General features: G+C 38.8%; 1 protein-coding gene across 1 annotated transcript in view; it reads right to left on the bottom strand.

Annotated features, from left to right (window-relative positions):
- CDK19 (cyclin dependent kinase 19) overlaps positions 1-27,902 on the bottom strand; it is a 126,741-nt gene that overhangs the window by 22,328 nt on the left and 76,511 nt on the right. The window contains 2 exon segments of the mRNA XM_040553089.1: positions 13,159-13,290; positions 14,485-14,542. Of these exon segments, the coding sequence (XP_040409023.1) occupies positions 13,159-13,290; positions 14,485-14,542 (190 nt within the window).

The raw sequence follows: 27,902 nt of genomic DNA on the forward strand, positions 1-27,902 counted from the left end.
AAAGTTTAGATTTTAGAATACGTGCAAACACTGGTAAAGGAAGAGAACAGAAAAGTGATGCCAGAATACAGCTTCTCTGCGTCTGTCAAGGGTTAATGCTACAACCAGGGTACCAATTATCTAGTTAGAAAAGGCTAAAGCCCAAACAAGGCACCCCAGGTCACGTGTAGGAGCTACCACGTTTATGTAAGATTCACCAAAACCTTCAAATCAAGACAAGGACAACAAATAATCCAAGACACTGGAAACCTGCGAAGGGGCTGTGCAGGTAAATGTGTCTAATTTTTTCAGATGAGTATCAATTGGTCTAATCACAGAATCACCTAGGTTGGAAACGACCTTCAAGATCATGAAGTCCAACCACCAACCTGACCTACCAAGTCCCTCACTAAACCATGTCCCTTAGAGCCACATACACGTGCCAAACATCTCCAGGGATGGTGACCCCACCGCCTCCCTGGGCAGCTCCTTCCAACACTTAAACACCCTCAACATGAAGAAAGTTTTCCTGATATCCAATCTAACCCCACTCCTGGAGCAACTTGAGGCCATGTCTTCACATCATGTCACCTGAGAAAAGAGACCAACACCCTCCTCACTGTAACCTTCTTTCAGGTAGTGGTAGAGAGTGATGAAGTCTCCCCTCAGCATCCTCTTCTCAAGACCAAACAATCCCAATTCCCTCAGTCGCTCCTCATAAGTCTTGTTTTCTAGTCTCTTCATCAGTTTTGTCATTCTTTGAACGCGTTCCAGCAACTCAGTATCCTTTTAGTAGTGAGGGGCCCAAAACAACACAGTATTCGAGGTGCGGTCTCAGTAGTGCTGCGTATAAAGGGACAATCACTTCCCACGTCCTGCTGGCCACACTATTTCTGATGCAAGCCGGGATGCCACTGGACTTCTTGGCCACCTGGGCACACTGCTGGCTCACGTTCAGCCAGCTGTCAACCAACAGGTTACCCTTTTCTGCTGGGCAACTTTCCAGACACACTTCCCCTATACCGCTTGAGTCAAACTTCCCTTATACCACTATACCTACGAGCATAGAGATCCTGTAAGAGTTTATTCATTTTTGAGCTCATTTTAAATGCCTACACATCAGATTTAAAAAGAAATACTACACTTTTAAAGGGGAATTTCTCTTTTTTTCCTCCAATACGGTGATTACCTGTTGCTATCACAACATACCTGTTTCTATCACATACGCACACACAAAAAGGTCTTCTCTTTCTTGAAGAGGTCTCAGTTTTTGTATATTTCATTTAAACTTCAGTCAGCAAAATAGAAGGCTGAGGAAAGAGAGGTCACTAGCCTTTTAAATCTGACACCTATGAAGAGTTGATAATGGGTCAAGCATTTAAATGTAACAGATTTTTCCAAGGGAAGCGAAAAACTTTGTCAGGTGGTGAGCAAAGGGTCAGAAATTGGATATCACTTGTTCACAAGTTAGGCAATGTTTTACTGATCTTTAACAACCAGCACTGCAACAGAACTTCGCTGAAAAACAGAAGTTTATACTGTATTATTTTAAGTTGTCGAATTATTCTCCCACTTAAATTTCTATTCCTCAGTATATTTGCATTAAATGAAGAACCTGGGATCATATGACTTCAGACTTCTGCTGTGCATTAGACATATTAATTGGCAAGACTACACTTAACTTACTACAGTAAGCACGACAACACAGCTATAGTAGACTTAGTATGGGGAGTGGCAGTAAGATGAGGGGCACTAGTAAGTCCTTTTGTGAAGCAAAAACACAACTGCAAAGAATCCACATTAAAGAACTTAAATTTTAATTTACAGACATTCACATCCCAAAATTTAGAAATTCCAGATTTATGAGTTTATATGCAACTTTCTATTTTCCCTGTACAACCCATGTACTAAAGTAGACAGGCATCCTCAAGGCAGGCAAAAGGCAAACTTAGCAGCAGTCATAGCATAAAGCAAAAGAACTGAACTTTTACCATTTTTTTTCTGATTTTCCAATATTTTCCAAGTTTCCAATATTTGCCTTTGCAAAATAATAAAAAGTAACATTCTTTAAATATACCACTTTTATAACAATTTTCATTGCTTGTCCCCAGATCCTACATATGACATTTTCATCAGCAATTCTTAAACTCTTGAGTTGTATTTCCAAGACTACTACTGTATAAACTACTACTGTATAAACTTAACTACATCAAGGCCAGCAGTAGGGCAGGCTAACATCCTGGAGAGAAAGAATAGAGTGGTGGTCACATGAAAGCTGGCCCATCTTTTTTCTCCTCTTTTCTCAGTTCTTCCAGAAAATGGGGTGAGCTCCAACCCTAGGTGATGCCACCTCAGGGCAGGGAATTAGGTCACTGGGACAAGTGCTGAGCTCTGGGGAGGGCAGTGTGTTACAGCCTTGTTTTCTCCCTAATCCTAAGCCTTCAGATGCGTCAGAGAAGGCAGAGGGATATTATTTTTATGTCAGCTACGGTACCTCCAAGATGTAGTAAAGCACGCACTGCTGCTTTTGTTCCAGCAACTGCAGTGCTTATACCTCGCAGGGTCCAAGCATTACGTTGGCAGGCTGCCAAAGCTTTGCAGGGAAACAAAAGCAGAAGAAAAATGTTCTTTTAGTGACAACTCATCAAAAGCACAAGAAGTGTAATGGGTGACACAAAGGGCAGCTTTGTAGCCTGAGGGCTACTTCCCCCTACTAAATATCAAACAAGTGCAGCAAGTAAAGGAAGTAGGAAAGCTTTCCATCGCACAGGTCACAAGAGCCTTTTATGCTCCAAAGTACTAGGCACATCTAATACAGAAGTTGTTATAATTTCCTCCTACAATGAGGAAAGAATTAAGAACTGGCAAGATTTGCCACTGTTTGGTAAAACAGTATTTACAAAGCTTTTCAGGGAACACCCACAGTTTTGCACATTCACTTCATCCCATGGAATAATGCTCAACAGTATCACCTGGTCATAGGGCTGGAAGGCCAGGAACTCCTAATTCCTAATTACGGTGCTTTACCATTAATTTCCACTTCCCACTCCATCTTTTTCCATCTTAGTCCATCACTGTAGTTAACGTGTCCAATAGTGTACAATCTATATTGCACAAATAGCATAGCACATTAGAAAATGGTTGCCATTTTCTGTGCTCTTCTGAACTGTAGTGAATGAAAAGACAGCAGTACATGTTCTTTGAAAGGGAAATACACTTTTATTCTCATCCCTAATTAAATGCAGAATTCTGTATCAGAGTATCTTAACAAAACAGCTTTTCTGTTCACAATGGAGCTCTTTGGAGGTTAACTCCATGCTAAATGAAGAGGGACAATGAGTTTACAGCCGGTCGTGTCCTCTCATTTGGTTTGTGTCAGTAACTATTACAACTATTTTTACTAGGTCCGGCATGTCAGCACCTTCTAGTGCTAATGTAAGATGAGCAAAAGGCCTGCTATCTGGTAGTTTGAGTTATTACAAGGAACATGTGTGAAGAGTATTTTCATGGCCTCTTCCATTCACAAGTCAAGACGTTCTTTTCTGGGAATTACTAAAGGTTTTGATGCCTACCTTATTTCAGTCAACAGAGAATGCGCATGAAGAAATCTTGCCTCTTAGATGCACAGAGAGGCCCCTTTTTCCTTCTCAATAGAACCCCTCATGATCTCTTAACACTTCTGTTACTAAGGAGTCCAACCTTACAGCTATTTCTAATAAGGCACTGGGAATAACTCCTACATAATTATAAGCGTCTATATTGGCTAGGCAACGAAATAAACGGCTGTGAAATGCAATTCTGCTGTCAGTCACAGCTATTGCCAAGACGTCTACTTGTGAAGCAATCCCAACTGTCCTGGTAACGAGTCATTCTACTGAATCAGTACTGCAGTGTTGAAAGTTTCAGTTTATATTGCTGAAATAATTGTGCCTGAAGATCAAACTGATGAATTAACTAAAATATTCCTCCACACCTTGTTATATTGGTAGGTACCTGGTTTTCAACCCAGTTCGAAAAACAACTTTTGTGAATGAACTGTTTAGATTTGGTAGTAAACAGAGCACACTAAAAGCCTTCACTACTGCACTGGTTAGCTAGGGCAAAATGTTTACAGAACCAGGTTTTGTAACAGACCACCTTTTGGATCTTTAAATGAAAACCTTGTGTTTAATTTAAGAAAATAAAATTAGCCTTTGGTACATTGTCTTATAAAGAAAGGAGAAAAAAAAGCAGCGCCAATCATCTCTAAGATGCAAGCTCAGTTTTCCACCAATCCATTCACCTGTTCATATATATGTAAAAGGAACAATGTACTTGCAGTACATTCCAAGGAATCACAGTTTATCCTGACACATACAGAACGGTGCTGAGTATGAAGAGAAGGTGGGCAAAATGCAACTCAGCTTCCTCCAAATGCTGACTCTTGCCTTCTCACATCATCGTTTACTTTCCATTTCCACATTAGGATCCATTATTTAGTCTGGGCTGTGGCAGATATTGCAAAGAGAACTTCTGTCTTACCCACCCTAAATCATTTTTTAAACTGAGCTCCTGGATCAGGCTGCTTGGGGAGGGGGGGTTAGAGAATCAGTGGTACTGCTGCACAGCTCATCTGCCTGATCAACAACAAACTCGGTGAGATACAAGGGAAGGGAAACACAGGACATGCTTGCTCCTGGGGCCCCATGATTGTTAACAGCTGGGCAGAACATGAAACTGACAGGCTGAGGGAAAAAGAAATGAGAAGAAAAAGAGAAATGGGCAGACTGTTATGGGCAAGGAGGGTTTTTTGGCCCATAAATCACGGACAATTTTTCATGTACACAGTGCTAAGCATAGATGGATGTTTGAAGGCACCTCTTGCTGAAAGTGGTTTCTCAACACAAAGTCATTGCTACAGAAGATATTGTGCCTTCTAAATATTTTTGATGTTATTTTCCTACTCTAAAACAATCCACATACAGTTAAGTCAGAGTAATCACCATGCAATAGCAAATCTGCCAAAGTATTGAATAAAAAGGGAAAAGCATCTGTTTTTTCCCCTCAAACATTTTGAAGAAGAAGAGAGAATCGTAAACGTATGAAAAAGTATGGGGTGACCACAGGTGGAAATTTTTAGATTAATTTACAGAGCAATCTAAATCAGAACAATTGGCAGACTCAAGGTATGATTGACAATTCAGTGGGGTATCTTTGCTTGTTTTTTTTAAGAAGTCCATAATGTATTTCTTAACAGATGCTAAATAACATCCCAGGTTCTCAGGCAAATTTTTACAAAAGTTTTACAAAGTTAACAACAACCAAAAAATTGATAACACTTTTATTGGAGCTCCCTATTATCATTAACTGATTCTGTCTTCAGGACGCTACCGTTAAGTAGCATCCCCATTTTATAGATAATGAAGCAGCACATGGGATGGATTAAATGACATGGTGTAAAAGACCTACAACACTTGGGACTGAATTCATATTTAAATCTATGTCTCCAGAGACCCAGCTTATTGTCCCACAAGATAAAACTTCTGTATGTCCCACATTAGAGTACATCCCATGGATTTACATCAGAGACGGGTCTGACCCACAGCACTGTGAGTCAGTTCTCATTCTCCTAATTCTTAAGCTAATGGACACTTGAACACATATCCCAGACTCTTCGGAGTTGACGACTGCCACAGGCTTTACCAGCTTATTTCTAGACATCAATATATTTGAGAATATATAATATATTTGAGAGCAACAGAGCAGTTAGAAGAACTGGTATGATGGATCTCAAAGTAGTTGAAATGTGTTAAACTGTATAACAATCCCGTGGATGGTATCCCTTGAGATGCTGTCAACATCTCAAGTTTCACAAAATACTAATTAATGTAGCTTTAAAATGTTCTATTCAAATGACCTAATAAATGACCCTTTATAAAGCTTCACATTTTTAGGTGACTGCTATGATAAGATTGTGGAGGATAGTAAGTGATTTTTCTTTTTAAAGAAGTGTATACTATTTTAGAGATCACTGTCAAGCAAGAGGAAAAAAACAGCAGTAAATCATCTAGTACCTACAATAACTAGATAAGCGAGCAACAATTAATCTTTGGTATTTAAATGTTTTGCCTCTCAGAAAAAGAATGAGAACAACTGTGATAATCAAAATGAAGAAAGTTTACCACATGCCAAAATAAGTTTACCACAAAATATCATCTGAATCCAATTACTTCCCATGTCGTATAACATTGCCCAGGGCATGAACAAGGCTCCCTTCCTACTGTATCCTGAGTTTTTCTTTTCAGAGCACATAAATGAGTATTTTCTAAACTTCTCTATACTTTTTCTTTTCTAGTTTTCCAACAACCCCTTACCCCCCCAAAAATGAAAGTCTCTAACAAACAGGGATGCATATCCCTATGCAGCAAACAGAAGGTAACTGACTATAGATTTGCCCTTCTAAATTACCTCAGGGACATTTAAAAGCACTCCCCATACTCCTATGGTCCACAGACCACAGGTGAGGAACGAACCCCCCTCCTGCATTTTGTTTTTTTTTTCCCTAAAGACTACTCAGTCTTCTGGTTGGCCCCATTTGTAGTTTCTGGTTTACCAAGATTTTCCAGATAGGTCTTATTTCAACTCCTCCCCACACACCCTCCCAGAACAAGGGACCAGAAGAAGTTGAGGCATTGGTCCAAGATTTCCAGAGGCCCCACGGCAGGGCCAGCATGCCAACAATCTGCGCACATGGCGAGTACATCTGATGCATTCAGAACGTGCGGGACTCACTGCACGGGCGATATGGAACACATATGCACATATTTCCATCCTAAGTCCTACCTAATACACTCCAGTTATTTCCCTTTCTTCTTTTCCTGCATTGAATGGAGTTGTTGAAGCTCTAAGGGACCTCAGTGTTCATTATAAACTCACTCCCTTTGATACAGCTAATATTTTCCTGTGACGTTTGCTTTCAAAGGCATTCTGATAGCAGCTTATACCTTTCACACATTTCCAGCTTCCCTATCCATATGTCAGTCTGGAAACAGAACAAGGTGACAGCGTGCAGCCCAAACTTTAAATTACAGTAAATCTTGTTTGGGCTGGAAAACACAGTTGCCACATGGCCATTGCTGACATCCCTGCTGATTTACAATCTAGACGAGTGAGGAAAGGTAACTAAGCTGAAGAGATACCTCAGGTTCTCAGATTGGTTTTTCAAAATAAACAACCCCATCCTTCTCTGGGGCAGGACAGTTTTAGTCTTACTAAGGGGGTGGTTGAGGGATCATGCTAAAGAACTTTTCTGCCAACAAAATCCAAACAATCTAAAATTCTATAAGCCATCTGCTACCATTTATCAAATATACTAATTCATTAATTAAGGCAAGTGATAAGGAAAGGTAAGATAATGTTACCTGATAGCACTGCTAACTATACAAGCTACAACTTCATAAAAACAAACCTTAATTACGCTCTTTGCTTGGTATAATGCTATAAGATGTCCCAGAATGAATCACAGTAGACTTACATGCTTTCTCAAAAGCCTATGATAGAAAAGTCCTTACTTCTTATTTTACTTACAAAGTCACTTTCTTGTCTATTTTGATATGCCTAGAATGTAAAAAATCTGGCTAATGTCACTTTTCAACCTGACACCCAGTTTACTTTCTCCTTCATTTTGTGTCAATCATTTCATTTATTTTTCCTTAAAATTATATTGCAGAAGTCTTTGCCCATCAATGAAAGGAGTATTGAACCTTGTGGCTTCAACCTTGTTTCTTTAGTATTTTCAATATAAAAGCATTTTCTGTTGTGCTGCCAAATTTTTGAGAGTTCAATAACTATTAATGTTTCCATGATCAAAAGCATTTTATATTTTCCCGGTCATGTGGTTTCACCTGAAGTTTGTTCAAGTTACTTTTCTTTGCATGTTGTACTTCTTTGTTAGAGTGGTAGAATCTAATAGACATATGGGAACAGATTCTGCTTTTGAATTATGGTGCTGGAAATTCAAACCAAGGCTTCCACAGGCTACAATAAATTTAGTACAGATTTATATTGTAGTAATAGAATAGAAAGTGAACTTTGACTTCTACAACACCATTTCTCCCAATTTGTATTCCTCTGGTAAATTAGTTGCTTGTAACTATGGTAGCAGATTATATAGGAAACTTTATTAACAAGTAGGGCTTAGATTACAAAAGTTCACAGTTCAGGAAACTTATGTTATTCCCCATGAAACTAACATAGACTTTTTACTATCCTTTTAACATGCAGAAAGCAAAAGATATTTCTCCGTTTTTAGCAACAGTACTTTCCTGACTCCTGTGTCTCCTCAAAATATGATGTTATACTTGTTATGAACAACTTCTTGTTCGGCAAGCAAATAAATGAAAAGTACAGTATTTCATGAGGATGATGGGGAATACTAAATAAAGAGAAAAATGTCAGTAAAAAAACTACCACTTAAGCAATGAAATATGCTTACATATTGTTTTGTGTAATACTTAATTATTTCTATACAGACTGTATTGAGTCCAATTTTTCCCCAGAGTTGAATCCACAAAATGTAACTAACATCAGGTCCAGGAAACAAGACAAGAGTCAAATTGTTTTCATACTTTGATCAGGTACAAGAATTATTTACATGTAAGCAAGCATATACAAAGGCTTTATGACAAGAATAGAAACAAATTGGACACTATAGTTGGCAGTGTCCAGGATATTATGAATACTCTACCAATAATTTCAGAAGCACACTTGCTGGTATGCACATTATATGTGAAGCTAAGATAAAGAAGAGTATGAGATACAGAATATAGAAAATACACCAAAAAAATTAAAACTAAAAGCCAGTAAAAACTTAAGCAAACATCTGAATTTTGTAGCAACTGTGCTGGACAATGTTCAATGTTTTGCAGTAGAGAACCTTTGACAATGCACTCCTTGTAAATTCAAACAAAAGCATTTCTCACAGTGACAAAATTGGAAAAGAATAGACCAAAGTTGATATGACCACACTTTTAGCCTGATTTTATTGATATTTATAATTATACAATTTTTTGTACTATACATAAGGCATAAGAAAACAGCTATGTAAAATAAACTATGCCAAGTATCCTGCCATTTACCTTTTCGTAAGTTGCTGTATCAAATCACATTTCTTTTAAATGAGTATGTTAAACTGAACAGCAGTTAAATTAGAGGCTTATATAATTTATGAACAATTACGAAAAGTGATACATTAGGGCTCCTGAGGATCATGTAAATTTTAAGAGATGTTAAAATTGTATTTCTTGCACAGAGATTTAAGAGAGCTTTAAGAATCGCATCCTCTGCCAAAATCCTTCATGTTAAACTGCAACTCTCACTAGTGTGATTAGCTCATTAAGTCTGCCTTTTTATAAGTACACATAACGCTAGAAGCAAAACACAAGTCTAGACTCATTAAGTACGTTAACATCACTGCTGTCATTTTGTTACTAACTTCTTCCCTTTACTTAAAGCTGCAGACAGACAGCCCCTATTCATCTTTTTTTCTTATCCTCTTCAGTCATATACTCTTCTAATCTATTATGCCTACAAACCTTACCTTGCAGCTCTCCTCATTTCCATTTCCATATTTTTTACTTTGCTAGCCAAGCAATTTTGAATGCCCTCAACACCACACTGCATGCTGTGTACTACCCATTCAGTACCCATTCACACTCCTCTTGGAGATTCACGGGTGTGAGTCTGGTACAAGAAATACAAGCCTTAGAAATAAGAAACTACTAGGAAAAAACAATCTCTCTGAAGTAGCATTAATCTCCAAAATTTCATAGGGACTCCTGTCTGTGTTTTAGTATAGACTGCAGATCCCTCAGGACAAGAACCAAGTAACTTATGACATAATAATAATAAACAACAACAACAAAATGGCATTGTACTAATTCATTCTTCAAACAGAGATCCTGAGATAATGTTACTCACCAAATCTGCAAACAATACGCTACCTATCAAAAATGGGTAACTGCCAGGTAAGGTAACTCATCACTATCATGCACACAGACCAACCAGCAACCAGCTCACATCAGTGTTTCACAAGATCAACGGGAGCGGGGCAGTTAAAGTATCTCATTAATTTATAAGCATTTAAAGTAATTCCAATGATATTTTCTTTAAACACTCTTAGTAACTCTTTTCATCTGATGCAAGGTGCAGCAAACAGACTTTAGAGGTCAGCTGGCCAGTCTGCATGGTGGCAGATGCAAAGTAGGCCCTAAAAATCTGCTCCAGACAACGAGGGATTGTGCAACACCCAGGAAGGAGCAGGGGAACACACTGCAAGGCTCCATTTCCAGCACCCACTGAGAAGATACGCTGGTAAATCAGAGGCCTCAACCAAGGGGGAACTCCAGAGGGACAGTGGTGACACCCAGGACCCTGGCTGCAGGGTGACACTGGCCTCACCCACCCAAGGTACGCTGCGGGAGGAGTTGAGCGAGATAAATAGCATCAGGGAGAATAAACAGGACATGAACACGGTCGTCACAGGGACTTCTGGAGAATACTGAGGTGAATTTTTTCACACAGATGCTGCAAATGTCATCTCTCAAATGTCCTAATTAGAAAAAAGGAAGAACTGGGTTGGGGTTGTGAGAATCAATGGCAGCCTTAGCTGTGACACCCACAAAACAGTGGAGTGATGAAGGAAAGTAGCAGATTACAGTCTGAGAATTTCAGGAAAAACTGTCTTGATCATCAGAGTCTGAGGACAGTGGTTAATTGGTTATACTCTGCCTGAAGGCTGATTACAAGAGAAGTAACAAAGAGGTCTATGGGACATACCCAACTTAGTATCTTCATCAGTGATGATGATGAAGAGCTGGAGCACATCCTCCTCAAGTTTTAGATAAGGGAAAACCAGGGAAACAGTCAATATGCTTGAATGTAGAGCTTACGTTCAGAGGGAACCACATAGGCAGGAGGAACAGGCCACAGGAAACTCATGAAATTCAGCGAGGACAAATACAAAGTCCAGCACCCATGATGGACTAACCCTCTGCAATAGTACAGGTCAGGGACAGACCAGCTGGGGAACATCTCTGCAGAAAAGGATGTGGGGTGTCTGGTGGACATCAGGCAGAACATGAGCCAGTGATGAAGACTAATAGCATCAGTAGGATCTGTACCAACAGGAGCACAGCCAGTAGATTCAGGGAAGTGATGACTCCTCTTTATTTAACACTTGTTGGATGAAACTTGAGCCACTTTGGGGGCCTGAATATAACACAGACTTTAATAAACCAGAGCAAGTTCAGTGGAGAGCTATCAGGGTGGTCATGGTCTGGAGCACCTGCCCTGAGAGAGGCTGAAGGACAGAGACTTGTTCAGATGGAAGAGAGATCTTTAAGCAGGCCCCCAACTCCTATGGAGAGGTGACTGAGATGATAGAGCCAGATACTTCAATGGTGGTACATGACAGGAGAATCAGAAATTATGGGCATAAATTGAAACAGGACAGGTTGACTAAACATAAAGAAAAAAATCTTCACAGTGAGAGTGATTTAGCACTGAAACAGGTCATCCAGAAAAGTTGTGAAATCTTTTTCCTCAGAGGTTATCATGACCTGTCTGGAAAAAAATACCTCAGCAGCATGGTCTGGATTCAGAGTGGATCCTGCTTTTTTGTATTTTATTGTCCAAGCCAAACTTCTCTCAGAGTACACAAACTTAATTCCTTTGGCATGAATTAAACCAAAAGATGTGCATCAGCCACTGATGAGCAGTAGTTCACTGAATCACACCAGAGAAATCCCAAAGTACTAGCTTTTCTCCAAAAGGTCTATAACATGGGTGCTAGGTACTCAGTACCATTTTGCTTTATGGACACACTTTCTCTTTGCCACACTACTTGCTAATGTAGACATTGCCATCTTAAGAGTTAAGTTTTTCCACTTCAACAAAGGAAAAGGAAGCCTATCATATAAACCCTGACTTTTTCCCTTCTTCATGCTGACAAACTTGGTCCAAAGATAGAAATGCAGATCACCTGCCCGGAAGACTGAATCTGTATATCCCCAAAAATGGGAACGCGCAGCTCTGATGATAGAAGGTTTTCTAGCTATGCTCATTGACTACAGTTATGGTGAAGTCTTTTTGCCCTTCTTTACAGATCCTGCACATTCTGAAGGCAAGATCAACAAACAAGCATTTTGTGCAGCTCAGCACTGGATGGATGCTCTGCCTAAATGGCAGAGAAGAGAAGTAAAGAAACGTGAAGTGCAAGTCCACATCAAAAGTCAGGTGATTCATTTTTAAAACTTTTTCGGTATGCTCATACATAAGAGGACAGTTTGATAAACAACTGTTATTTGAGACTATGAAACCTTATTTAGTCTACACAACTAAGATGCTACTTGAACATGGTGTTTTGTACCTTTCTGAACAAAGGCCCACATAGCATGTCTGAAAATTTCTGTAACAGGAAGGTACCTGCAATTGCCAAGAAAGCTGACCTCTGTACAAATAGGAATGATTTATTTCCTTTCAACTTCCTTAGCAATTCTCTTCTGATACAATCACCTGCACAGACAGGATGCCTCCTGTGCATCTCAGTGTTTTTATTCTCTGAACATTTGGACACTAAGGCTGATTGTGCTTCTGGAACCTATGAAGTAGGGAGAAAAATAAGAGCCTAGCTACCAGCATTTCCTGAAAATGGAGCTTCAGAAGACCTCAGGAATGAGTGATCTGCAGACTGCACACATTGCAGGAGACTGCACTTCTCTTTATCAAGCCATACACTTCACAGAAGCACCTGGATACGTAGCACTCTAGATGAAAAACATTTTAATAGCCATAGCTTTTTCCCTTTTGAAGATTTTAGAAGATTCTAAGACCATAACAGAAAAACATATAGACCAATCCAAATAATATTTTAATAAAAAAATAAAGAACAGAATACGTTTAAAATATGTATCGTTAATCTCAACTCACATTGAAAAAATAAAAGCACCAACTCTTCAAAAAGTTTCAATCTGGGTTAATTTTTTGTAGATTGGATCTATCCACTACAGACTGGATCTATTCCCTCTATCTACTGCTACTTCAGGAAAAAAACTAGTTGGTCAGCTTACCACCATATCTACTAGAAGGCTACCTTCCAATAAAAAACCTAAAGGTAAACCTCATTCTTACACCAGAACTTACCAATAGCCTTTGTGTAATGTCTGGCTCCAAGTAGCAGCTCTGGAGCTCTGTACCAGAATGTCACCACAACTGGATCCAAGTCTGCCAATGGCTTCAAAGGTGAGTTGAACAATCTGGCAAAACCCATGTCAGCTGGAGAATGCAAAACAAAAAAGGAACATTTAAAATTTTAATATAAATAGCAAGTCAGAATTTAACAATACTGCAAAAAGACTATTAGGAAAAAAAAAGCTCAAAAACATTAGAACATACAAATTAAAGTTTCTAAGCAACCAACAGGTTACTCATAACAATACTGGGCCAAATTTATCTCAGACTAAATTCCATTTACTTCCTTTATAAGACTATGAAGGAAAACATTTGACTTTTAAGTGCTTCCACCACGGTACTGTTAAACTATTCATAATACAGATGCCCATTTATTTAAATAGAACTGAAATAGAAACCTGTTTAACTAAATTCAATAGGAACAGGTCTCTAAATCCAGCGTGCCCTTTCTCTTTCATTTTTACATATAAAGCTATTCTGAAATGACATGCCTTGTGACTGCTACATGTTTATCTAAAGTGCAAAAACAAAATAACTACAGCATAGATTGTTTTGCCTCATCTTTGATCTGGATGGACTGCCTTCAAGATCAGGAAAAAAATATTTTCTCTTTCAGAGAATCAGAATAAACAGAAATTAATGAAATTAGCTAGTGTACACGGCTACAGAGAGATACTTGAAATGTAAGCAGGGATTTTATATAAACCTAAAATTCTCTCTAGAAACATCCTTGTAGGTAACATTAAGAAATGCTAGAAGGGAAAATACAGAATGTGTGTATGTATTCAAAACCACACATTTTATCCAAATCTGAAACTTGTCTTTTACCCAAACTTCACCTCTATCTTTCTGCTTCCAAAGTTATGAAATGCCATGTATGTTTTTCTTGCAGTTACCTATACTAATACAAGTATATGAACACAAAATGGTTAACTGAACATTTTGAAATACGACAGAAGTAAATGAATATAAAAAGAGCTTCCAGTATATTACTACTTTCTTGATGATTGCCACATGCTTTATTAAAAAAAAAGTTTATATCCATATGACTAAGGTTTACGTTCTGCACAGGTAATTAGATTTTGGATAAAATCCATCACACTTACTGTGGTTTCCTACCCTGATACCCAATAACCTTTTGCACAACAAATCTCTGGACCTCTGCAAACACATGCATGATATTTACATAAAAATAGTTCAGAACAAACACAATATATAAATAGCAATGCTATAGTAACTAATCCTAGCTGTGCAATGAAACCTTCTCGGAATGTTTACCTATTTTGACTCTTCCTCTTTCAGGACCTTCACCCATTACCAGAATGTTTGCTGGTTTCTGAAAAACCAAAAGCAGAATGTTTAGTTGACCAACTTTTGATTACCTTTAGGAATAACAACAACACGTATATTTATTTTACAGAAATAAGCATTTGCGTAAGTGAAAAATAAACATTTCTCTAAGTACTTTTAGATGTCTAAAATTACCACACAACAGTTTTGCTGACATTTGGTGTTTATTCCTAGCTACCAATTTCACAATTAGAAAAACTGTGAAGTACTTCAACATTTCACAATAAGAATTGCAATCTTTATTTAAATTTGCACTCCCATTTTTACCAAAATGGTCATGTTCATTTGTGAGATTTTCTTCTACAGGAAATTTTTATACCAGGTAATGTTTATCCTATACATCCATAATCCAGGAAGAATTACTTTTGCCAGTATAGCTTATTGAAAATTATGCCAAATCTTAGTATGCTAGAAATGTATGAATGCTAGAAAATTCCATTGGCAAAAAACATTTTTTTCCACAAAGTTGATTTCATGTGAATTTAGAGAGAGAATTTGAGAGATTCTCAAATGAGAATTTACTTAGAACAGAAATATAACGCAGCTACATCCAGGAGCTTTTTTGGACTGTAGACAGAAATATATACAGAAATATATATACAAAATCTTTATTGGCATTTTGTGCAATCTACGGTTGTTCCCAACAAGCTGTTTGTGAACACCATATAAAATCTGCACAAGACATCACAGCATTTGTTCTGCATTTAGGATCTAGATTCCCTCAAACATCAACAGGCATTCCTTGGAAGCCTTTGCCCTATTGTGCTAGCAGCTGTAAAAAAGTGAACAAGATTGAAAACATTAAGTGGTTTGGATGAAGAGATACATAAACTTTCAAAGCAGAACTTTTGGAAAGTTTTCATACAAACATTAATTATATTTTGATTCACAATCTACAGTCTCTAGTGCCCAAAGAGGTCTGCTCAAACAGGATTTGTTCAAGGATCAGAAAGAGACATCAGAATCTCACTTCACTTCTCGATTCCTAATGTTTGCCATCATTTACCTGAAATAAAACAGTCAAACTAGAATTGCTAGTTTGGCTCAAAATTGCATGCAGCAAGTTATTACATTTATAATTATTTTTTTTAAAACAACAACAACAACAAAAAGGCTCCTTCCTTCCCTCCCCCCAAAAAAGCAAAGATGGCATTATTTCAGCTATTCTACTTCAGTTATTCTTTCTCCTTACTATCTGGTCCCGTGAAGTTGTTCCCCCTTCCCACCCCTGCCCGGTGCCAGACATTGCTTTTTCCTTGGCTCCAACCATGGTTTGTTTCTCTTTCCCCTCTCCTTCTAACCCTGCTCCAGACGCCATTGCCTCAGTCCTCCTCCTCACTTTAAAAATGAACACTACCTGCTGTTTTGTTTTGTTTGTTTGCTTTTTAAATCTCAGGATAATTTCCTGAGGGAAAATGCACTCCCTTCTTGGAGAATGCAACAGGTATTTTAATTTCCTGTAAGTTAACACTCTTCAAATTAACTACTGAAAGTTTACTCATTAGACACTCCTTTCCTTGAGTTGATTAACACTGATAAATCACTGATCACTTAGAAATCGGTTAATATTGGTAAATCAATAATAACGACAATTTTAAAAAGTAAGGAAGGGCTTCTGCTAACTTATCTTGAGTCATCTGTCACCAGCAAACCTAGGAAAGATAAAGATGATTCTTGCTCTCAGCAATATTTAGAGATAATGAAATAAAACACTTCAAGGCAACTGGTCAAACTCAGTATTATGCTAGATTCAATCTTCTGGAGAGCAGAACAACCCCATTCTGCAGCAATGGAAGTACACAAGTTTGTAAGACATTTTATCTCTGTTAAGAATCACACAGCTCTAATTGTCCCAACCAAGGCAGCAAAATTTCAGTTTTCTCATCAGAATTCTTCCTTAAACTCCTACCCAGCAACCTTGATTGAGACTTGATTAGAAATTAAAATGACTTCTAGAGACTTTTACATTCAGGGTTGGATTTTAGGAACTAAAAAATGCAAAACAATTTTATTTTCAAATAAAAGGAGCTGATTAAAAAAAGTGGTTATTGCACTAATTTCTAATTATTTTTTTCTATTGAAGAATTTTGTTGTGAGAAATACACTGTGTAACACCAGGAGTTGTGCTAAGATTTTTATCTTTTATCTATATATTTTTTTGAAATCTAAGCAGATAAAACAGGATTCTCACAACATCTCGTAAGATTCGTATTTTACCTGAAATATTACAAGGTTCTTCAAGCAGCAATTTCTTCATAGAAATAAGCTCTATTTTACCCGCTGACAAAAAATGCAATAATCACGGAATAGCTGAGGTTGGAAAGGACCTTTGGAGACCACCGAGTCCAAGCCCAGCAACTAAAAGCAAGGCCAGCTGCAGCAGGTTGCTCGGGGCCGTGTCCAGCTGGGTCCTGAACAGCTCCCCGCAGGGAGACCCCACAGCCTCTGTGTGCAACCTGCGCCAGTCTTCGGCCACCCTTACAGTGAAATAAATAAATAAATGGCTTTTTAGCGTGCTTAGTGGAATTTCCTGTATTGTAATTTACACCGTTCACCTCTTCCCGTGTCACTGGATAGCACTGAGAAGAGTCTGGCTCAGTTTTCCCTCCTCCCCCTTATCAGCTATTTATACCCATTGAGAAGATCTCACACGAACCTCTTCTTCTTGAGGCTGAACAGTCCCAGCTCTCTCAGCCTCAGAAAGATACCCCAACCCTTAAGCAACTCGTTGGCCCTATTGATACAAGGGATACGCTAGGTTAGAATCCATGGAAGCAAAAAACTTGAGGATGCAGGCAGCATCCTGATGCCGGCAGGGTCCCACTGGTCTGCAGGCCAAGGTCTCGTAACAGCTCCTGTCATGGCAGCTGAGAGGCCGTAAGCCAGGAGGAGCACACATCCAAACCTGCTTCTTATTTCCTACATGAGCACATCAACTTTTTTTTCTTTTTTTTTATCGGCCACTAATAGATTATAACTTTGGAAGTTCCTCCTGGTAATCAGGGCTGTTCTGGTTAGAAAAGCATTTTAACTGCAGGTACACTGAGCCACATGAAGAGGAACACTACCCCGATAGTTAGGACACACCTTCCTGAGATGAGACACGAGATAGCCAGTTCCTGTGCCCACGGATTTTTATTTAGTCAAAATAAACCGCTTCAAAGGAGTTTAAAGCATAGGCTACGTGTTTTGTGGTCGTTTTTATATAATGATGGCTCAAACACCAAGAAGTAAACCCCACACACACCTCCCCAGTGTCTTCACGACATGCAAGCTACACCACGAGGAACCCAACCGGTTCCTGCAGAGAGCAGCGATGCTTCCCCCGGGCCTTGGCTTCGCTGGCAGCATAAAGGCAGGGTGGCAGACCTTCAGGTGCTCAGGAAAGGAGAGGAGACTGCATTATTTCACGGGTTTTCATTTGGTATCAGAGAACCTCATTGCCGTCATGAGGTAGGAGAGAGGACGGCTGAAGAGAATGCGAACAACTGCTTTTTGGAGAAGGAAGAGTGTGTTGGTCTCATCTCTGGGTATGCAGGAGGTGTTAAGTGTCAAAACATTTTACTCAGAGATAGTCACGTAACAGCCTATTACAGAATTACAGTCTACTCTAATATAGTTAGTGGACAACTGCAGAAATCAGAGAAATTAAACGGCTCCATACCTCAGGTACGTTTTGAGTATGTGAATGTCATAAGCACGATTCAAGTTACAGAAACAAACCTTACTGTTATCCATGTGATGATGAAAACTTCACTTTAGGTGGAAAAAGGCCCAAGCAGCTTTGAGATCCAAATTGACACTCAACAGTAAATCACACCTCGTTACCAAGGACAGAATTTCATTTAAAAAAGTTTGAGACACCCTACTTAGAATCCTTAACTAACTCCTCTGAGAGGAGGTAATCCAACGACGACTCGCCTTCTGTGCCAGTTACATCCCAATTAAAACATCCCCTATTTTCCTAAAACTCCCCTCTTGCTGCGAACACAAAAACACCAGCTGCGAAGCAAAGTGATACTGCTGCATTTCCACATCTTCAGTTGCTATAGAAACCTCCGAAACAGTACGGGTTTGGGGTCTCACGTGTAAGATCGGCTATAAAAATGAACAGGCTAATCCCTGCTGAGAAATGCGGTTGAGGTTTGACTGTCTACAGAACATGAGAAAAAAGGAGCAAGGTCAACAGCAACCACAGCAAAAATCTGAAATATCTGCAAAAAGACGTGGATGTATATGACTGTGATGTAATGGGTCCTTTAAAGTACTGAGCATAGATACTGGTATTTACTTCTCTGCATCAGGAGGACAGTGGGAATAAAGCAATCAGCAGATCTTGGTGGGAGAGAACTGACTGTGTTGGGCTAACAGGCATGTTTTTTATAAATAATACACATATCATGAATGAGATATGAATCCTCATTGACATCCATATTATGTGAATCAATGGGCTTCCCATTTAAACATTTAGACAGGGGACTAGAAGAAAGGTGAAGGAAAAGAAGCCATCTAGTCTTGAAAGAGAGTAATGGGTCAAAACAGGAACAACAGCTGAACAATAGATAGCAATGCTTCAGTTTTAATGGTTATTGTTGGTATCTCCTTAAGTACAGTGGTGACACAATTCTTAAGAGATTTGGTGCAGAATTACATTCCTATGAGAAAACCTCCGCAGGGACACGCCACTTTCCATACACCATTCTTTACTGTTTATACCCAAACAAATGTGTTTCCCTTTTGGAATGTATCACTGGACAAAGAATGAGCTGAAATTAGGAGGCTTCCATTGTAAGAGATATTGCAAGTCTTCTAAATAAAAGCTCTCTCCACAATTAAAGAAACTGGCTTGTGATGAGGTCTTTCCAAGTCTTAATCATTTAAAAAATTGCAGACAGCATAGTGTCATACATAGATGCGCTTTCAGTTCACAAGCAAAAAATGAAAATAAAAAAGAAATGTAGAAACGTTCCCAAAGAAGATGACACATGGGCACTGCTCAGAAGATCACTGAGCCATAAAGTTCAAAATGCAGAGGGAGCTGCAGAATTTTCACATAAATTTGCAAAAAAAGGCTTTTGCGCTTCTCATCTGCAAGGAAAGGTAGGCACGTTTCTGTTTTCACCCAATGCTATTCAAGCCCAGACATTGTCTTCAGATAAATATTGCATACTCCTACTACTGCTTTTGATAGCAATTGATCTCATTAACGTAGGATTTGAAAAAAAAAATCGTTCTTTAAAGATTTTACCCTGTACTGCAAAACTCCAAACCACTATCACTTCCATTTCATTTTCTTCCAAATACTGAAATACATAAAGAAAATGTGTTATCATCACTTCCCTCTCCTTTTTTAGAAAACCATTTGGTCAACATTTTTTCTGATACTGAAGCAGTAGACAGAAATGAACCACAAAGAGGACCGTATCTTCACATCTGTTTCTCTTTAGGACCCCTGTATAGTGTGAACTCCTATCAGACTCACTGCTCTGATTACACAGCATCACTCTCAACTCATTTTTTCAGCTGAGTTAGACTTAACTTCACGAAAAACTATTATCTGTCTAAATGTGTAACCCATATTTTTTTTTCCACTATTTCTCTATACTACTGAAATGCTTTACCTGACAAAGTACTACCATTAAAAATCACAACAAGATATTTATCATTTCATTCCAACCAATAATGTTTCTAGAGATATTATCAAATTGAGCAAGGCCAAATATAAAATCAATCACTACAGCACATAGACTAAAAAGACAGTAAAAAGGACTGCAAAAATGTTTTGAAGTAGCAATCATTAAATGAAATCAAAACTTGTTTAAATCTAAAGAGGAGAAAAAGAAAACAGAGGCAAACAAATTAAGTAAATATATGACAACACAGGAACCAAGAAATACCACAGAAAGCTTTTAAAACTAAACTAAAAAAAAAAGAAAAGAAACAGTCCAAGAGGCACTATGTAATAACAATGAAAATACAAACAAATGTGGGCATCTAAAACTTTACACCTAAGTGTTGCCAGATTTTTACCTTTAAAATGCTTCAGTGGCATACTTGATAATCACCAGAGGAATACCGGTGACAACAAAAACATTTTCAAATGCACTCACAGCAGTAATGCATACAAATGTTTTTATTAATATAGTAATAAATATGTGCTAAGACTATTTTTGTCTCCACACTTGCTTCTTATAAAAATAATTTCAATATGAAATGTATACAGAAACATAGAAACATAGAAACGTGTGCCACTATTTGAGAGCAAAAAAAGCCTTTCGCATCATTCTGAGCAATGGAAACTAGACGCCCCATCATAAACCATGGTGTCAGAGAATGTTAGGGACTTATTTATTTCATAGCTGCTGAACTGATATGGTCAAAACAGTCATTAGCTTCAGATACCAGAAATTCCAATAGCAACAAGAAGCGCAGAATTTTATCTTGGGCTCTGGGACTAACAGTGAAATGAGTTACTGCTAGGAACAAACTGTGGAGAAGATATCTGAAACATTTCTTTGGAATGTCTTAGATAAAGATTTTGGTTAAACACATTCCTTGCCCGTATCCGTTACGTGTTGAGAGGGGAAACATAGTGTTTTCATATCAAAGCTATCTATCAAAGAAATATTTTCATGTTTATATATTCCTACGAAACTCCTCTATGCAAAGAATGCAAAAGCAAAGGAAAGCAGGAACACCAAAACTATGCCCACAGTGCAACCACAGATCTGCACATATTAAAAATAATAATAGTAACTAAAAAAATATTAAAGAGGCCCTGCAATAAACTTGGTATTATCTAGCCTACAGTAACAGCAAAGATGCCTACGTGGGCTTCAGCATGGACCAATTGAAACAAGCCTAGAACTCTGAATACTTACCTGGAGAATGGGTTAAAAATCATACAATACTTCGAGGGGTGGGACCTTTGGAGGTCAGCTGGTCTCAAGCCTGCCCAAAGCAGGGCCAGCTTCAAAGTTACAGCCGACTCTGAAGCTGCATCAGGTTGCAGAGAGTCATAACCAAGGGAGCTGCAGTTCTCCATGGATGGAGATTCCTCAGCCCTTCTGGGCAATCCACGACCGTCATCATGACGAAAAAAATGTGCCCATCACCTAATCAAAATGTCTCTTGTTGCAATTTGTGGCTGTCCCCCCCTCCTTCCTCTGCATACCTCTTCAGATTCTCTGTCACCTCCCACCGGGTCGTTCAGCCCACACCAGAACGCCGCACGCTGCTGTCTGAGCTCAGTGGCATGAGGCTGCTTCATGCAGAGCTGCCTCGGTAATCCTGTTTTGCTCCTACTGCACCTCGTCTCAGCAGCGACACCGCTACGTGCCCAGCACTGCGAACGCGTGTGTGAGATGACAGAGTCAGCCTAGAAGTCCAGCCTGAGGAACACACTCAGCATAAATGCATTTTACCATGGGAAGGAAGGACTTGTCCTTCTTTTTACCCAAATCTCGTATAACGGACTCATACAATCTAGTCCATTCTATACAGGTTGCTATGCCTTCAGTTACTCCAATATCCATCCTTACGATAACGAAATCAGTGATCAAGTAAAGTATTCGTTTCTCAGTTTTACCTCATTTTTCGTAGGTTGGGTGTTCTCGTGAGGGCTGTTTAAGCATACACCTCAACTGATCGTAATTCTTTAAATTCTCTCCCGTCGGCGCTACCCAGGCACCCTCCAGAAATGGCCAGGATATTCCTGCTCCTTATAAGAATTTTCTGCTTCAAAATCGATTTGAAACAATGGCTTCGTAGGCAATCGCTAGAAAGACCATTTAATTTATAAACTCAAGGTGTTTGGTCATTGTTGACGCAGGAAAAGTCTATTAGCCAAGCTCTATTCCCTGGCTAACCAATGGATAATGAAGTTGCAGCTGTGTCACTGGAAAGCGGGTTGCCAACACAAGGGTTATACGAAATAACAGTAATCACAAGAGGAGAATATAATGTTGGGCTACCTAATAGCTCAGAAATGAAACCACCTTCCTTTCATACACCATTTCTTGCAGCTTTCTTATGGCTCATGGTGCATTAAATTACTGCAGGACAGAACTGAAAACTCCAGACAACTCTGGACACCGGGCATTGCTTCTATTGTAATAATCTGCACGATGCACTTGTGGTTTCAACCCAATCCATGACAATGCAGATCAAGAGAAAAAAGGAAAAAGAAATGAAAAAAATGCACATCAGGAGAATGCCAAAACATTTGACACAAATTAAAGTTTATGTTGCTATGCAACATTATCCAGAGCATTCTGCTGGTGCTGGTTCGCAACAGCATGCTTGAACAGAAAACGTTACATGTAACCTTGAGAAGGACAAAGAAGGGGGAAGACAGATGGAAACAAAGAAAAATACCATCATAAATCATCAATGAAAAATTAAACGTCATAAAGCAAACATTTAAATAATACGCTGAATTCTCATTGTTCCTGGGATTTTCAACACGTTACAGCACACACTGCAGCAAAATTCCTGTGCAGCTGCTCCGCAGTCACTGCGGGCCTTGTCTTCAGGTCTCGTCTGGGCTCTGGGGGCAGCGAGCCCAGCGGGGGACAGGATCCCTGCACCTCTGCTACGTTATTTCTGAGCAGCGCAGAGGTGCAGGCCCGTCGTGCACAGGAACAGAAGAAAGACTCACCTCAAAAGCGGTTAGAAAAACGTTCTGTTTTTTCATATATGACAAAGAGGAATGGAGAGAACAGATTTCCTTCCATGAAAGCACAGTTCTTCTGTTGGGGCTTCAGGAGATACCCTGAATGGCCCAGACACTACAGTGAGCCAAGCCAATGCATCTCTGCCATGAAGCCCTGGCTAGGCATCCTTCACCATGGAATAGCTACCTGAAGGCAAACAAACTGAGAAAGCATTTGCACACGTGGAACACTACAAACAACTTCTTTACCCTTTTAAAAGCAAAACCTAAGACCCAGGTCTGACAGAACACTAACGTTGGAAAGCTTACAATTGCACTAAGCTTAAAATGAGAAGCAAATGACACAGGGTGATTTATACCTGTCTCCCTGCTGCTGGAGCTCTTTGTCTGCATGACTTTGTTTCTGTTACAATATCCTAAAAATTACACGCCATAATTGCTATGTCTGATAATTCTGCCAGCTACAGCACTAAACTCCCCTATTGTCAAATTCTGGTATTTGTTTTATACGACATTCTGACTACTCCTCCCATTTTAGTAGGGTTATTAAGGCAGACAGATGAAGCTGCTAGCCAATCAACGTACAAGCAGCTGACAATGAGACTACTGACATGGTCATAAAACATTTTGTTAATTGCATTTCACAAAGTATCTTCAGCAGTAAAACTCCAATACCTCCCTTCCCCTAGGACCCTGGTAGAGTCAAAGAATTAACAAAGCTCTTCTAAGTGCAGTAAATAAACAGATATAAATGTAACCCATTTTCATTACAAATATGATTCTGCTTGGATAGCTTAGATTGATTGAATTAGGTTGAAATATTAAAAGTCCTTTAATGGAAATTTCAAAGGAGAAAAAGAATAAGAAGGTAGCACAGTTACTTAGAGAGGTCACTTCCATCTTGAGTGGGTTTGTCTGCACGTGGACATAGGAATATAGCTTGAGGGATAGAACAAGAAAATTATTTCTTTTATTTTAGTATAGAAAGTTTCAGCAAGATTTTGAAAAAAATAAGTTTTGAACAAATCAAATGTTTATGTCTAATTATATTTCATATTGTTAAATTAATTCTTGTCAGGTTATTACATACACTATTCTGCAGTATTACAGTAGATTATTTAACCACTTTTCATATATTTTCATATATTCTACCATCATTCTGACAAATAATTGTTTCACAACACCAGAGTTCATGGGAGTGCAGAATCCCCAAATCCTCTCGAGCTCCATCCTGCAGCCCAGAGCCACAGCTGCATAACTGCACCCCTTAAAACTGGGGCCTCCAGGGAGCCAGCGTACCCCGCAAGCCCCCTGCTCTTGTGCTGGAGCTGCTCAGTAATGGCTGGGTACACATTGGTTTATTTAGAGTGACATTCAGTAATGAGATTTCAAGAGGTGGTGAAACCTAACAGGAGACACAGCAAAACATCTTTTACTCACTGCCATTCCTTTATCCAGTACTAGACCTCAATATTACAAAGTTAATGAAAAGACCAACGTGATACAATGATCCTCTTACGACTTTTTCTTCTACATGAAAATAGACTAAAAAAGTTAGACAGAGGTAACAGAAGATAGGTTTGAAGATAGATTCGTAAGTTACAGGATTTCTAGGTCTTTTGTGAAGCCTGAGATTATTCAGTATCTGCTAGTTTTAGGTATTTCCACACTCAAATAAGAGATGAAAATTAGTAAATGGCTTGCATTTATGTTAACTATGAGTTTTTAATGCATGTGAAATTTAGAAGAATACTGCACTCCCTTTCTGCTCACTTATTCATTAAGTGCTACCCCTATGGTGGGTAGATCTGACTGAACAGGTAGGGCCCAGGGTTTAAATCAACACAGATTCAGAATTATCAACATCTTAAAACAACTTGAAACATTCTCAACATGAAAATCTTCTGGGTAAATTAAAGGCCATGTGCTTAAACAGATTTTCCACCAATTCAACATAATTTTCTAACAAACCAGGTAGGAACAAGCACAAACCATTTCAATCCAGCATGTATTTTTGTTAAACTGTAAACAACTGCAAATTACAGGTCTAGAAAACTGCTGTTTCAAACATGAGCGACATACAACAAGGCATATTCCACAACAACCGAATTCAAGGAATTTATTGTTTGTTTATGCAGCCATTCTGGTACACCAAGGGTGAAGTGTACTGAAGTGTACTGAACTAATAGCTAGTAGGCCATGAATCGGAGAGAGACAAGCCAGAAGGATAAGAGGAGGGAACACAGAGCAGCGTGTGCTAACTGCACAGATGGGGCTTGGGGAGATTTGTGCAAGGCAGGGCACAAGCTTGGGGAACGTTATCTTATCATAGAAGGGCTCAGGTTGGAAGGGACCTTAAAGATCATCTAGTTCCAACCCCAATCTTGAGAGGTTCTCTCAAGCAAAAACAGTCTGGTAAAACAGCAGAGTTGGCAGGAGCAAGGGAAAGACAAAGGGAATGAAGGATCGTGTCTGCAAGCACTGGCAGAGCTGGTGGAGATGGAGAAAGGGATATGAACAGGAGGGAAAAAAAAATGGCTCGGAATACAGAGATTGAAAACCTGAACTTGGTTCAGAAAAAAACAGAGCTATTGATTTGATAAGTCAATTAAAAAAGTAATGGAGACCACAAATTATCTTTTTTTTTAAAAAAAAAAAAAAAGTCAAGCATTTACTACAGTTACTTAGCTGCCATAGGTATAGCCCAAGATAGCTAAGTTTTCTTATCTAGGAAGGGAGAAATATTTTGGTTTCTCAGTTACCATAGTATTTATGCAGCTTGATAAATACTGATTTTCAATATCTTTTTTAACATAAAACCCTTCTCACTTTGTAGAATGGCATCAGTAACTTGCGTTTTAGTATCAACTGTCACAGTCCAAGGCAAACTGTAATGCCAGTAGGTACACTGGCATCTTGGACACGAAAAGTACTTTGCTCTACCCATAACTGCTTCTACAGCTTCCAGGTTTTAACTCAGAAAAACACCCCACATTTTCTGTAATATTTCCTCACTCAGAAGAGAAGCTGTCTTTCTGCAGAGTATTTTGCAGCCATTCGTTTCAAACAAGGGCCTCCAAGATTTCAAAATAAAGGCTTTGCAGATACCAAGGCAAAGTATGCTGGAGCAAACCTAAGGAAGATTCACAAATCCACACACAATATTACCATTTGAAAGTTGTGAACACTGCTCCTTCCTTCCTATCCCATGCATATCTTACCAGCAACTGGAACTGAAAAGTAATGAGACTGTGTTTGCACAAGAGCTTAGACCTCCTGTTCTTGAATCTATAAACCCTGATCACAAACAGCTCACAGGGCACTTTAGTGCCTTGTGGGAAAGGCATTGTCCACTCATACCTTTGCTAGAACAACCAAATGCAGTAGTCTTCGTACGTTCCAACAGCATAAATGAGGTTAAATCCCTTTAAAATGGTTTACGTAGATATCTGTTAAATAGTCACAGTTACATTCTTAAACTTTTCTACAGGCATTTTTGTGTGCAAAATGACCCGTTTGGAATAGCCTTCGAAATTCATGCAGCTAGATGAACAAATTATCTGGGCTAAGTGAAAGCATGAGCTGTCAGCACCTCAGCTAACATGTGGGGAACTGCCATGGGCACACTCTTATCATGTGGTATCTTGCAGCAAGCAATAAACAGCCTGCTTCTTTTCATGAAGGAATAAAGCTATCTCTTATTTACCACAGGATGCCACTGGCAAAAGTGTGCCCACAGGCAGGTAGAACAGCTAAGAGGTTTCCAGTGCATATTCTCACTTGTACTCACAATAAAGTTGTCTCCACCAAGAAAACATGCTTGTGTTCTGACCTGCAAGACTGAAGAGGCTCTCCAGTTTAGAGATTCCACATGTCTGATAATCAAGTTGCAGCAGAGCAGTGGAGAAATCTCTTCAGAGTAATAATGGGTTTATCTGTCTGCCCCGATTTCTCACTGTATTTACGAAGTCGATGTATGGTTGATCAACGACACTTTGTCAAATTCATGAATATTCCATTAAGGCTTGCATAATATTTACGGCATCTCTCAGCCGTCAAAGTAAAAATAACCAAGGTAAGTTGAAGAAGAGCATTTGTACTGAGCATATTTGATAGAGTGATTTGAAGTGTTTACAGAAATGGCAACAGTTCATTAAAAGCTGCACAGTAACTAGTAAAATGTTAATCTTTCTGTCCTAAAACTGCGTCTTGATTCATGAAAGAAAACCAAAGAAAAAAATATGTTGGCAATCAAGCCAAAATAATTTATGGAAAGAACAGGTAATTTCTTTGCTTCCATTTTGGAGAAGTGTAAAAGAATTGGGGGGGGGGGGAAGGAGATACACTAAACATACTTATTTCACAATATTTAGCCTTTCAGATTCCAAAAGTTTGTTTCCTTAGTATATTGCTAGTATCTTTATTTTTTATTTTACTACCAAATAAAAACACATCAAAATACAATTATGTTAACACATGCTTGCATGAACAAATATGACAGGTATTACTCGTCCTCATTAACGCAAACCAAAAAGTAGTTCTTGGCAGGATATAAATTGGTGGTGCTTAAATATTTTAGGTAGTCAACTTAAGAAAAGTTAATAGAATCATAGAATCATTCAGGTTGGAAAAGACCTCTAAGATCATCTAGTCCAACCTTTAACCTAGTACT

This window comes from Cygnus olor, chromosome 3 (assembly GCF_009769625.2).
Source record: "Cygnus olor isolate bCygOlo1 chromosome 3, bCygOlo1.pri.v2, whole genome shotgun sequence".
NCBI classification, from domain to species: Eukaryota; Metazoa; Chordata; class Aves; order Anseriformes; family Anatidae; genus Cygnus; species Cygnus olor.